Genomic DNA, 13,987 nt, shown 5'->3' on the forward strand with positions numbered 1-13,987 from the left:
AAAAATAGACTTTTCAAATATAATTAACATATAAACTGATGACCATATAATAAGAGGTAAAGTTGGAATATACATTGGTTGTAATAATGAACTTCAAAAATAATTCACCACATAATACTTTTAGTTGTGCATTTAACATTTTTCAATTACCAAAAGTTGCTTTCCACATATCATTTGTGGGATATCATTATAACAATACACAAAACTACAGAACCAATACTTAATCATAATGAAATTGACAGAAACATGAAAATAAAGCTATTATCTACAGATAATAAAACCCTTGTCTTTATGTAAGACAAGGGTTGGGGAAAATTTAGGAGCACATTTAAATCTGTGCAGCTAAAGAAAATGATATTTTTTAATTTTTTATTTATTTATTTTTCTTTTATTTATTTATTTTTTTGACAGGCAGAGTTAGACAGTGAGAGAGAGAGACAGAGAAAGGTCTTCCTTTTTCCGTTGGTTCACCCCCCAAGTGGCTGCTACAGCCAGCGTGTTGTGGCTGGCGTGCTGCACTGACCCAAAGCCAGGAGCGAGGTGCTTCCTCCTGGTCTCCCATGCGGGTGCAGGGCCCAAGGACCTGGGCCATCCTCCACTGCCTTCCCAGGTCACAGCAGAGAGCTGGACTAGAAGAGGAGCAACCGGGACAGAATCCAGTGCCCCAACCGGAACTAGAACCCAGTGTGCTGGCACCACAGGCGGCGGAAGATTAGCCTAGTAAGCCACGGCGCTGGCCGATAAAATATTATTGATAACTGGTAACAGAAAACTAATCTCCAAGAAAATTATCCATTTTAAATTATACAAATTTTATTATTTTAAAGTAACCACTAATGATTATTATTAAACAGCAATAAACTGTTGGATTCTGAATTTTTGGTAAAATTCTGAAATACCTGTATTGTAGATGTGTAATGTAATTTATTGATTTCAGAATAATCATGACATTATTTTAATGATCTTTAGGGTAATTTTCAATGTTCCCCACTCTTATGTTCTCTCTAAATGAGCCATAAGAAAACATACCATCCTCTCTAAAAGCAAAATGGAACAAAGCTTTAATTAATCTGAAACTAAAGAACAGCTCTCCATTTCTTGCCAGGATCTGTGCTTCTGACTGTGGAAAGAAAAAGAGAGTAAAATTTAACAACAGATAAGTAAATCTATTGGATTTTAAGTTGTCTTGTGGCTAGAAGAAACTCTCATTCTTTAAAGTAATTCTGTTGCTCAGCAGAGTCATTTTTCTTTATATGTATAAACACTTGGAGGCTTCCACATGAAACTCAAGTCTTTAACCGCTTGTTTTAATGTAAAACTTCTGTCACTAGTAAATAATTACAGAATGACTGATTTAATATATTTGAGTTTACTGCCTTTACTACTAATTAAAACCTCTGGGTGTTCCCAGTTCTTTCACTCATAAAACTCTTCGTGGTCTTGTGGTATGGGAAAAGAGAAGCTATCTTCTTGACTTGCCTTTGCCTGTCACTCTTGTAGGTGAGCACTGGAACCTTACGTGCCATTCTAATTGCTGTGGGAGCTGTGGATTCCAATGTGTGATGTACTGCCTTAGTGCTACTAACCTTCCTAGGACCTAGCTCTCCTACTTAAGAGTGATATTCAAGGGAGAACTCTGAAGGATGCTATTTTTCCTAAAAGAAAACTGGTGTATCTGTTAAAGTATTTTACAGTGGATGGAAGCATTCTTTCTCTCTTTGTCTCTCTCTCTCTGCCTTTTAAATAAATGAATAAATACATCTTTAAGACAAAATGCTGGTGATAAAAGAATTAAGATTCAAAAGTGTACTTACATATTTTTCCTTCTTTTTCTAGTTTTTTCAAATGAAGAGAGACATTATGTTCAGCCATTTTATGTAAGTTCTCAGGAATATTCTAAAAGAAAACAAAGGTGAATGAAAAACATTTACTAAAAAAAAGAAGCTTATCTTTTTGAAACCTTTAAAGAAAATATAATAAAAGAAGTTTAACAAACATTTAAATAATTTTTATTTTTTTATGTTCATTTTTATTTGAAAGGCAGAGAGACAAGGAAAAATCTTCCATTCATTGATTGACTTCCCAAATGCCACCGAAGCCTGGAACTCCATCCAGGTTTACCTAATGAGAGCCTGCATCTGCTGCCTCCCAAGGTGTGCAACTTCAGGAAGCTGGATCAGCAGCAGAGGAGCCAGGATTCAAAACAGAAACTCCAATATGGGATGTGGAGGTCCCAAGCAGTGCCTTTTTTTTTTTTTTTTTTTAAGAGTTTGTTTGTTTATTTGAAAGAATTACAGAGAGGGAGGGAGAAACAGAGAAAGAACACACTCACACACACACACACATACATCTTCAATCTGCTGGTTCACTCCCTAAATGGACACAATATCCCTGGCTGAACCAGGCTGGAGCCAGGAGTTTTATCCAGGTCTCTCCCATGGGTGGAGGGGCCCAAGCACTTAGGCCATATTCCGCTGGTTTCCCAGGTGCATTAGCAGGGAGCTGGATCAGAAGTGGAGAAGCCAGGACTCAAACCAGCACCCATATGGGTGCTGGTGCCACATATGGTGGCTTAACCTGCTACACCAGAGAGTGGGTCCCCCAAGCAGTGTCTTAACCACTGCACTACATGTCCACCCCTAAATATACTCTAAAATTGTAATAACTAAAGAATTTCATGTTGTACATATTTTTCAGGTCACCATATTTCTACATATATTCCTGCAGATAATATAGACTGTAGACCCCATAAAGATAGTTGCAAGTCTGTTTTGTTCACTATGAATAACCCCATATTTAGTATAATGGCATATAGTAGGAACTCATTAATACTTTATACATGAAGGACTATATCAATGAAAATTAGTCTTATACAGTTTTGATGCTACTACAGACAGCTGGCTTTTTATATTAGATTACATAATTGCATGTTTTTTATAAAAAGTAGATTTACTTCAACTTATCACTTACATATCACAACTTTTTCTTTTGCTAAAATAGCAATGTAATATTGACAACAGTTAGCTGAATGAAAAGCAAAGCAAAATCTGTGAAACCAAATTTCTTGATTAAATACACTATCTTTACTTCTTAGCTCTCTGAAAATGTTTGCTAAGATCACCAAATTATCTCAATCAAAACTCACTGGATTATTTTCAGTCTTGCGGTACCAGAGTCAGCAAGCTAATCTCTCCTTTTTGAAGACCTCCATGTCTCTCACCATTAGTCTTTGTCCTGAACTTTCTTCCCCTTTTTTAAATTTTTTATTTGACAGAGTTAGGCAGTGAGAGAGAGAGACAGAGAGAAAGGTCTTCCTTCCGTTGGTTCACCCCCCAAATGGCTGCTATGGCCGGAGCTACGCCGATCTGATGCCAGGAGCCAGGTGCTTCCTACTGGTCTTGCATGCGGGTGCAGGGCCCAAGCACTTGGGCCATCCTCCACTGCCTTCCCGGGCCACAGCAGAGAGGGGGATTAGAAGAGAAGCAACCAGGACTAGAACCCGGCACCCATATGGGATGCTGGCGCCGCAGGCAGAGGATTAACCAAGTGAGCCACGGTGCTGGCCCCTTGAAATTTCTTCCCAAGACTTCCCTTTAACATTGATGTTTACTGAGTTGGATAATTGGCTGTCTTCTTCTTTTTGATGGTGTGCAATGTATTTTATGGCTGTACAAATTGCGGCAGTAGGAATTTGTGAACATAGATCATTTTACTCTAAAGCCAGCATCTTTAACCACTGAGCTATATTACCTGCATTGCAGATATATAATAAATATTTGCTGAAAGACTGAACTGCACTGATTGCCAGATAGTGCTGTCACACAGTGACATGCTGAGAGGCCACTGAGTGAGCAGCTCTTTTCTCCTGTACTAAATCACGTATGCGGGGACTGGCATTGTGGCACAGTAATCCTCTCCCTGTGGCGCCGGTTCAACTCCTGGCTGCTCCACTTCCAATCCAGCTCTCTCCTATGACCTGCAAAAGCAGTAGAAGATGGTCTAGGCACTTGGGCCCCTTCACCTGTGTGGGAGACGTGGAAAAACTCCTGGATCCTGGCTTCAGATCAGCGCAGCTCTGGCCGTTGTGGCCACTTGGGGAATGGACCAGTGGATAGAAGACCTCTCTCTCTCTCTCTCTACTTCTCACTGTCTGTAACTCTACCTCTCAAATAAATAAATAAATAAAATCTTTTAAAAAATCATGTATGTTCTTTGCTATGTATTTTCTCTTAAATATTTTATTTATTTATTTGAGAGGTAGAGTTACAGACAGTGAGAGAAAGAGACAGAGAGGTCTTCCTTCCATTGGTTCACTCCCCAGATGGCCGCAACTGCTGGAGTTGCGACGATCCGAAGCCAGGAGCCAGGAGCTTCTTCTGGGTCTCCCATGTGGGTGCAGGGGCCCAAGGACTTGGGCCATCTTCTAATGCTTTCCTAGGCCACAGCAGAGAGCTGGATCGGAAGAGAAGCAGCCTGGACTAGAACAGGCACCCATAAGGGATGCTGGCACCGCAGGTGGAGGATTAACCTCTTGTGCCACAGTGCCAGCACCTATTTTATGTTTTCTTTATGATTAAGCATTTCTACAACTTCTCACTGCTATTTTCACAATATTTGTCTCTGGAAGATTACTCCTCATTTGCTGCAGGCTAGGCCATCAGAAGATGGCTTAAGAATATAGAAGTTGGGGCCAGCGCTGTGGCGCAGCGGGTTAACGCCCTGGCCTGAAACGCCGCCAACCCATATGGATGCTGGTTCAAGTCCCGGCTGCTTCACTTCCAATCCAGCTCACTGTTATGGCCTGGGGAAGCAGTGGAAGATGGCCCAAGTCCTTGGGTCCCTGCACCCATGAGGGAGACCTGAAGAAGCTCCTGGCTCCAGATCAGCGCAGCTCGGGCTGTTGCGGCCAACTGGGGAATGAATCATCCGATGGAAGACTCTCTCTCTCTCTCTTTCCCTCTCTCTCTCTCTCTCTCTGCCTATCCTCTCTCTGTGTAACTCTGACTTTCAAATAAATAAATAAATCTTTAAAAAAGAATATAAAAGTTATTATCAAGCTTAAGCATCTGGCTGTTGGTAGCAGTGTTTCCTACAGAATAAGGATTCTAAGGTTAATGATGGCTCAGGATAGCTATTTTAGTTTTCTAAGGCCAGTTTTTGTTTGATCTCAGTGTTCTAGAAGTTTAGACTTCTGGTATTAAATCTACAAAACTGCATTACTTATGGGACTAAGACTTGTTCTAGGGGCTGGTATTGTGGCACAGTGGGTTAATCTACCACCTGCAATGCTGGCATCCCATATGAGTGCTGGTTCGAGTCCTGGCTGCTCCACTTTTGATCTAGCTCCCTGCTGATATGCCTGGGAAAACAGCTGAAGATGTCCTAAGTGCTTGGGTCCCTGCCACCCATGTGGGAGACATGGATGGAGTTCCTGGCTCTTGGCATCAGCTTGGCCCAGCCCTAGCTGTTGTTGCCATTTGTGGAGTGAACCAGCAGATGGAAGATCTCTCTCACTGTGTATCTCCCTTTCTCTGTGTGATGCTACGTTTCAAATAAATACATAAATCTTAAAAACAAAAAAGAGTTGTTCTGATCTGTGATGTGGTAAATTTATCACAGTCCATTAAGTAAGTTATTCTAATAAATTTGTGGCTATGTAAAATTAGATGAGAATTACCTTGTAAATAATTTCTACAAGCTCCTTTGCTGTAAATGATTTCTCAAAGTTCTCACGAAATAATGTAAGAATTTGCTCTTCTCGAGTATTTCTGTGAGCAATGTACTGTAGAATTTTAGCTTCAGCATCATGGATTACTGGGCCATGTCCTGAATTAAAATAATTATAAAAATTACTTCAACCAGATGAAAATATTTTAAGTACAAATGAAGTTGAATCATGCTATTTAAAAATAATTCATATAATGTATTGAAAGAGTATACTAATAAATACAAACATATGAAGTATTTGGAAAGCCATACAGATATGAGATTTAAAAATTATTCACAATGCCAAAAACTTTACAGAATTAAATCAAATACAATTTATATAAATTGTTATTGTATGCATTAAAAACTATCAAATGTGACAATTTAATATAACAATAAAAGACAGCAAGCACAACAGTAACAACAGGCGATGCTTAGAGAGCGCTCAGAATGTTGCAGGCCCTGCTCTTCAAGCTCAGTACAGACTACTGTTACCAGAAGCCCATGGCTGGACTATTATGATGTTCCCTTTTGTATAGCAGCAATTGAAGACTGGGGGTGATCGCTGCCCACGGCTACACAGCTAAGAATGGGTAGAGCTTCACCGCTATGCTATGCTAAATTACAAAAGACTGAAAAGGGGCAATGTAAAAAGCAGCTTCATGTAAGTGACCAGGATCTATTAAAAATTATATACTCATGTTAGAGAGCAGGATTTTTTTTTTTTTGACAGGCAGAGTGGACAGTGAGAGAGAGAGACAGAGAGGAAGGTCTTCCTTTTCCATTGGCTCACCCTCCAATGGCTGTTGTGGCTGGCACACTGTACTGATCCGAAGCCAGGAGCCAGGTGCTTCTCCTGGTCTCCCATGAGGGTGCAGGGCCCAGGGACTTGGGCCATCCTCCACTGCCCTCCCAGGCCACAGCAGAGAGCTGGCTTGGAAGAGGAGCAACTGGGACAGAACCGGCGCCCCATCCAGGACTAGAATCCAGTGTGCCAGCGGCGCAGGCAGAGGATTAGCCTATTGAGCTGCAGCGCCAGCCAGAGAGCAGGATTTTAAGAATCTGATGGACAGGCTAGTAATTCATAAATTTTGACAACCCAGATTAAGTTAATCTCAAGTTTACCTGAAGACAATACAAATACGTATATCATACAAGTTTGCAAGGGGTATGTTTCAAATTTCTGAGAACAAAATATTCAGATGCGCGTGAACCTATTCTTAGGTAACAGCACGGGCTTTGGTTAGACACAAATACCATTAGCCGTGTGGCAGTGAGGACATCTCTGAAACTCCTTGAGCCTTTTTTCTTTTTTGTCCAGCTGTGCACTGAGGATACCACTAACTGCAGCACAGATTCTGGGGAGGATGACAACTGTAAAAGCCCCTGCACCTTACCTGGTGGCAGCTTTAATACATGGTGGCTGTGACTATGGAATGTAACTGACACATAAACAGTGGCCGGCTAACAGGCCAGACTGCGGGAGTCACTGAAGCAAGCGCTGAGGCACCTTTAGTAGGCAGCCTCTCTTCAGCGCAGCATAAATGTGAATGCACTGAACATCTACACGCTGCTCTTTAAAAACATCGACCAGTGTCTGTTGTTTTTATGTCATACCAGGAAAGTGAATGCCCAGCCCTGCCGTGGGTTTCCTGCTCTCAGCAGTCGGCCCTTGTGAGAGAGAGTAAGCATATTCAGGAGGCTGCACTGACAGATCTTCTCATGGCTGTTTAGTCAGCAGCAAGTTAGGACTTAGAAAAATCAAGCACCCCAGCCATCTTTCATTCTGCCGCTTCCTGTTGGCTCCTGTGTCTTTCTTAGGTGGGTGGGTGGGGGGGATTCCTGCTATGGATCAGTGCAGTGATATCTAAGCTAGAAACAACAGGTGCATTTTTCTTTTCTGGACAATGGAAATAAATACATCATCTAATAGTTGAGACAGAAGCTACTGATATTTCAATCTTGTCAGTTAAGACACTAAAGCTCAGATGTCAGATGTTACTCAGGGCTACACAGCTAACATGTGCTCCACAACAGGAATCAAGTTAACAAAAGAGACTGCAGCTGATGTTCCCATTCCAGTGTAACCTTATTTCCTTTCACAGTGCTATTAAAGCTGTGTAGATGCCGAAAAATAATCCTCCTGTCTTTATAAAAGGTTATTAATGTAACTGTTAGTCCTTTGTTTATCTATACAGTTGGATAAGACTTAATGGTGTCATTTGTTTTATTTTATTTTTAAGATTTATTTATTTATTTGAAAGAGTTACACAGAGAAGGAGAGGCAGAGAGAGAGAGAGAGAGAGAGAGAGAGAGAGGGAGAGAGAGAGAGAGAGGTCTTCTATCCTCTGGTTCACTCCCCCATTGGCCACAAAGGCTGGAACTGTCCCGATCCAAAGCCAGGAGCCAGGTGCTTCCTCCTGGTCTCCCATTGCTTTCCCAGGCCATAGGAGAGAGCTGGATCAGAAGTGGAGCAGCCGAGACTTGAAATGGCGTCCATAAGGGATGCCGGTACTGCAGGCGGCAGGTTTACCTGCTACACCACAGCACTGGCCCCTAGTGGTGTCATTTAAAGAAGCAGTTTACACACATCTATATTCTCTTTTCTTTTTTTTTTTAAATGTTAACTGATTTTTCTAGGTGGATAATTACAAGCCATTCATTTTTTTTTTAAAGATTTTATTGATTTATTTGAAAGTCAGAGTTACAGAGAGAGAAGGAGAGAGAGATCCTTCCTCTACTGGTTCACTTCCTAAATGGCCACAATGGCCAGGTCTGGGCCAGGCTGAGGTCAGGAGCAAAACTTTACCCAGGTCTCCCATATGGATGCCAGGGCCTAAGTACTTGGGCCATTTTCCACTCCCTTCTTCTTCTTCTTCTTCTTTTTTTTTTTTTTTTTTTTTTTTTGACAGGCAGAGTGGACAGTGAGAGAGAGAGACAGAGAGAAAGGTCTTCCTTTACTGTTGGTTCACCCCTCAACGGCTGCTGCGGGCCGGTGCACTGCGCTGATCTGAAGCCAGGAGCCAGGTGCCTCTCCTGGTCTCCCATGCGGGTGCAGGGCCCAAGGACCTGGGCCATCCTCCACTGAACTTCTGGGCCACAGCAGAGAGCTGGCCTGGAAGAGGGGCAACCGGGACAGAATCCGACGCCCAGACCGGAACTAGAACCCGGTGTGCCGGTGCCGCTAGACAGAGGATTAGCCTATTGAGCTGCGGCGCTGGCTCCACTCCCTTCTTAAGCAGAGTATCAGGGTGCTGGACTGGAAGTGGAGTAGCTGGGACTCAAACTGGCACACTTATGGGATGCCGGCGCTGCAGATGATTGTCGCTCCCCCTCTTCACGGAGGAACGACACTAGACCCTGCGCTGTTCTTTTGTCTGCTCGGCCCTTCCCGGGTTTGCTGCTGGTCCTTCCCGGGTTGGCTGCTGACCCTTCCACCTCCGTGGAAGGGTGGCTCCCCCTGCCACTTTCCCCACTTCCGCGGGGGAGCGGCACACCACCGGCCGGCTCTCTCGGGGGCTGCTCAGATGTTATCCGGATGTTCCCTTTAGATGTTCCTGGTGCATGTTGTCTCTCTCCTCCTTTATAGTCCTCTTCCACCAATCCCAACTCTGCTACCCACACGCCGAGTACACTGCTCTCCTCCAATCAGGAGCAGGATCAGCTCCTGCAGGTTATTGGTCGAACTGGAGGCAGCTGTGTAGAAGTTGTTTACTCCTCTCCCAGCGCCATATTGTGGGAGAGCAGATGCATAGAATAAGTCTTAATTCCAGTAACTTAGTCTAGTCCGAGTTGCTCCCCACAGATGATGGCTTAACCTGCTGTGCCACAGCACCAGCCCCACATGTATACATTTTGGAGGCAGAATACACATCCACGCACAGTCAAGCCAAAAGGAACTCCCCTCATCATTTGGCAATAGTTTGAAGAGATTTAAAAAGTTACCTACCTGGATATATGATATCTGCTTTGATTTTCAGTAGTTCTTTTAGGGAGTTCATGTAATCATACAGGTCTTCAAATATGGTTGTTCCTTCCCCTAGGATGCAATCTCCAGAAAAGAGAGCATTTTCCTCTTCCAGCAGCAGGGCCATATGATCATCCGTGTGGCCCGGTGTGTATATAACTCTGGGGGAAAAAATAAGGGAATAACATTTATGTATATTTGGCTTACAAGAAATTTTGAAGAGTAAATTATTCTCTATCTCTATCTTTGAAAAGACACAAATAAATGATGCTAATGGGTTAAAAGCTCCTTTCCCCTGTACCTACTGAAAATTCTCATCAGAAAATTCTCCCTTTAGGGGTTATTGTGATGACATGGTGGCTTAAGCAGCCGCTTGCAAAGCAAGCATGCCATAATGGAGCACCTTTGAGTCTTGGGCACTCTGCTTCCAATCCAGCTCCCTGCTAACACAACTGGGAAAGCAGCAGAAGATAGGTGAAGTATTTGGGTCCCTGCCACCCACATGGAAGACCCAGATAGAGTTCCAGGTTCCTAGCTTTGGCTTGTCCAGGCTGGCTAGTTGGTGTGGACATTTGGAGAGTAAACCAGCAGATGGAAGCTTGCTCTCTCCCCTCCCCTCCTCCCTCTGTGTCACTCTTTCTTTCAAGTAAATCTTTTTTTTTTTTTTTTTTTTTTGACAGGCAGAGTGGACAGTGAGAGAGAGAAACAGAGAGAAAGGTCTTCCTTTTGCCGTTGATTCACCCTCCAATGGCTGCCATGGCTGGCGCACTGCGGCCGATGCACCGCGCTGATCCGATGGCAGGAGCCAGGAGCCAGATGCTTTTCCTGGTCTCCCATGGGGTGCAGGGCCCAAGCACCTGGGCCATCCTCCACTGCACTCCCTGGCCACAGCAGAGAGCTGGCCTGGAAGAGGGGCAACCGGGACAGAATCCGGCGCCCCAACCGGGACTAGAACCCGGTGTGCCGGCGCCGCTAGGCGGAGGATTAGCCTAGTGAGCCACGGCGCCGGCTCAAGTAAATCTTAAAAAAGCAAAAAAAAAAAAAAAAAAAGAAAAAAGCAAAAAAAAAAACCCCCAAAACTCCTCTTTAATTAAATTGCTCACTCTGAAATGCAAATTTAATACTTTTTCAAACTTCTTTTATTTTAGAATTAATAAGCTAACCACCAATTTGGGAAATAGACAAAGAAAGCACTTACAGGCAATCAAAGTCAGCAATCATTTCCATTACCCAGAGGTGGTACTTTTATTATTTAGGAATACGCTTTTAAAAATTTTTTTCTATGCAACTTTATACTGAAAAAACAAAATTGTGATCTTATTTTAGTACCTGATTTTTGGAATCATTCACTAACTGTATTCTATTTTCCTACATTATTAAATATTTTTCAGACAAGTGTTCAACACTATCATTGGCCCGAAGTTACATGCTAAATAAATGATAAAAATTTTTATTTTGGTAGTGGTTATCTAAAAGTTTAAAAGAAATATATTTAATCTATTTTTTCTCTAGTTAAAAAAATTTAAGAATAAAGCAGTTTTTACTGATGTTTACTCTATAAAAGATATTTAGGGGTGGAAATTGTGGGGCAGTAGGTTAAGCCACTGGTTGGAATATCCACATTCTGGGTTACTGGAATGCCTGAGATTAAGTCCCGACTCTGTTTCCAATCCAACTGCCTGCTAATGAACCTCAGAGGCAGGAGTTGATGGTCCATGTACTCAAGTTCCTGCTACCCATGTGGGAGACCAAAATGGAATTCCTGGGTCCTGGCTTTGGCCTGACCTATCCCTGGCTATTGTAGGCATTTGGGGAGTGAACCAGTGATGTCCTCTCTTTCTCCCTGTCAATCTTTCAAATAAATAAATAAATATTAAAATAAGAGATTTTATTCCTGTCCCTCTCCTTCAATTTTTATTTTTTGTTAAGAAAAAAGATTCTAGCAAATATTTTTAAAGTATGACAGTTATGGGGCCAGCATTGTGGCATAGGTGGTAAAGCAACCACCTGCAGTGCCAGCATCCCATATGGGTGCAGGTTTGAGTTCTAGAAGCCCCACTTCCAATCCACTCTCTGCTGGTGGCCTGAGAAAGCAACAGAAGATAATCCAAGTGCCTGGGTCCCTGCCACTCACAAGAGACACCTAGATGAAGCCCCTGTCCCCCGGCTTTGGGCTGGCCCAACCCTGGCTGTTGCAGCCATTCGGGGAGTAAACCAGCATATAGAAAATCTCTGTGTCTCTCCCTCTCTTTCTCTGTAAATCTGCCTCTCAAATAAATAAAATAAATCCTAAAAAAGTATGACAATTATTTCATGAATCCTTATTTTAATTTACATTAAATTTTATAACTATATCAACAGTAAACCAGTTAAACAACAAACTCCCTCTAAGTAATTTGTTCTGCAAAGCATCCCTTTGTTTCTCACATAGCGACTAAATATTCTGTACTAGTCATTTTTAACTCAGTATTACTTTTTTTTAAAAAAGACTTATTTGAAAGAGCTACAGAGAGAGAATGAGTGATAGAGATCTTCATCCACTGGTTCACTCCCCAGATGGTCAGTCAGCCAGGGCTGGGTCAAGCTGAAGCCAGGAGCCTGCACCTCTATCCTGGTCTCCCACATGGGTGGCAGGGACCCAAGTATTTGGGCCATTATTCGCCGGAAGCTATACTGGTAGCAGAGCAGCTAGGACCTGAACCTGTACTCTGATATGGGATGTGTTGAAACAGATGCTTAACTCTCTCTCTGTGCCACAACACTGGCCCTAGTATTACTCTTACCCTTTGGATTTTACTTCTATATAGTTTCACATGGTTTCCTTGTTTACCAGTTTGCCTTACAAGGTTATGAGTTCCCAAAAGGCAAGACTCCATCTTACTCTTTATATTCCCAGTGCTTGCCAGTTAGTAGTAAAGCTAATTTTAGAAATACATTTCTCTTGGGGCCTGGCACCATGGCACAATAGGATAATCCTCAGTCTGTGACACCAGCATCTCATTTGGGTGCTGATTCTAGTCCCGGCTGCTCCTCTTCCAATCCAGTTCTCTGCTGTGGCCTGGGAAAGCAGTGGAAGATGGCCCCAGTGATTGGGCCCCTGTACCCATGGGGGAGACCAGGAAGAAGCACCTGGCTCCTGGCTTCAGATCAGCACAGCTTTGGCCACTGTGACCAACTGGGGAGTGAACCAACAGAAGGAAGACCTTTATCTCTGTCTCTCCTTACTGTCTGTAATTATACCTCTCAAATAAATATTTTTTTTAAAAGAAATACATTGCTCTCTATGTGCCCTGCACTATATTCAGGGATTTATGGGCCCGACAGTACTTTTTATGTGCTTGGAGTATTTTTAAAAAACATTTATTTGAAAAGCAGGCTGATAGAGAATGGGAGAGACAGATCTTCCATCTTTCTGGTTCACTTCTAGGCTGAAGCCAGGAGCCAGGAACTCAACTAGGTCTCTCACATTGGTGGCAGAGACCCAAATACTTGGGCACAAGCACTTGAGTCATCTTTCAAGGCACATTAGCAGGGAGCTGGATTGGAAGTAGAGCAGCCGGGGCTCAAAAGCAATACTCTGATATAGGAAGCCAGCACTGCAGGTGGTAGCTTAACCCTCTATGCCACAACACCACCCCTAAGATATTTTAAATAAAAATTTTAAACGATGGAATATTTTGGGAGGACAGGGTAAATATAATTACATATTTGTATCTATGATATAGGAATTGAACACAGGCTTTTGGTTAAAGATGGTAGATTAAACAGCTCCATCTTTTCTCTCTTTCTCCTGAAACACTAATACAACTACCATTAAAGGATTTTTAATTGTATAAACCTACAGGGATGACTACATCATCAAAAAATTAGAAGTTATAAAGAAAGATGAGTGATAAGAGGTTGGAGAAAACCGAAGCCTAAATAGGTTAAGGGAAAAACTGAGAACCAGTGAGATTTACACTGCAGAATTATGCAGTTTCAAAATTTGGGGTACAGGAATCTGAAGTGGAGGGAGAATGAGAGAAGGAATGGCTGAAATCAGAAGGATAAAAATCTGCTTTACAGATCCTCAGATTCCCTTCCTACCATGAGCATTTTGATAAGTACGCCCGGTCCCACTAGGGGAAAAGGCTGGAGATTTAATCTTTGTTGAGGATAAAACACAGATGGAGGTGGTGACAATATACTAGCGAAAGTTCGATCACATGAACATATGTAGATCCTGAAGCTGCCTGTCCATACTCAGCTTCCACAATGCTGACCGGCAGGCCTTCACCTTCAACTATCAGCTCAGGAGGAAGGACTTGAAGACAC

General features: G+C 42.6%; 1 protein-coding gene across 1 annotated transcript in view; it reads right to left on the reverse strand.

The window, feature by feature from the left end:
• Nucleotides 1-791: 791 nt before the first annotated feature.
• Nucleotides 792-13,987, reverse strand: part of LACTB2 (lactamase beta 2) — a 46,197-nt gene continuing 33,001 nt past the window's right edge. The window contains exons 4-7 of the mRNA XM_002710464.6: nucleotides 9,656-9,834; nucleotides 5,678-5,826; nucleotides 1,815-1,896; nucleotides 792-1,120 (exon numbers count right to left, since the gene is read on the reverse strand). Of these exons, the coding sequence (XP_002710510.1) occupies nucleotides 1,077-1,120; nucleotides 1,815-1,896; nucleotides 5,678-5,826; nucleotides 9,656-9,834 (454 nt within the window). The 3' untranslated portion in view covers nucleotides 792-1,076. The remainder of the gene's footprint in view (nucleotides 1,121-1,814; nucleotides 1,897-5,677; nucleotides 5,827-9,655; nucleotides 9,835-13,987) is intronic.

Source organism: Oryctolagus cuniculus, chromosome 6 (assembly GCF_051225735.1).
Source record: "Oryctolagus cuniculus isolate XC-2025 breed Fujian yellow rabbit chromosome 6, ASM5122573v1, whole genome shotgun sequence".
Lineage (NCBI taxonomy): Eukaryota > Metazoa > Chordata > Mammalia > Lagomorpha > Leporidae > Oryctolagus > Oryctolagus cuniculus.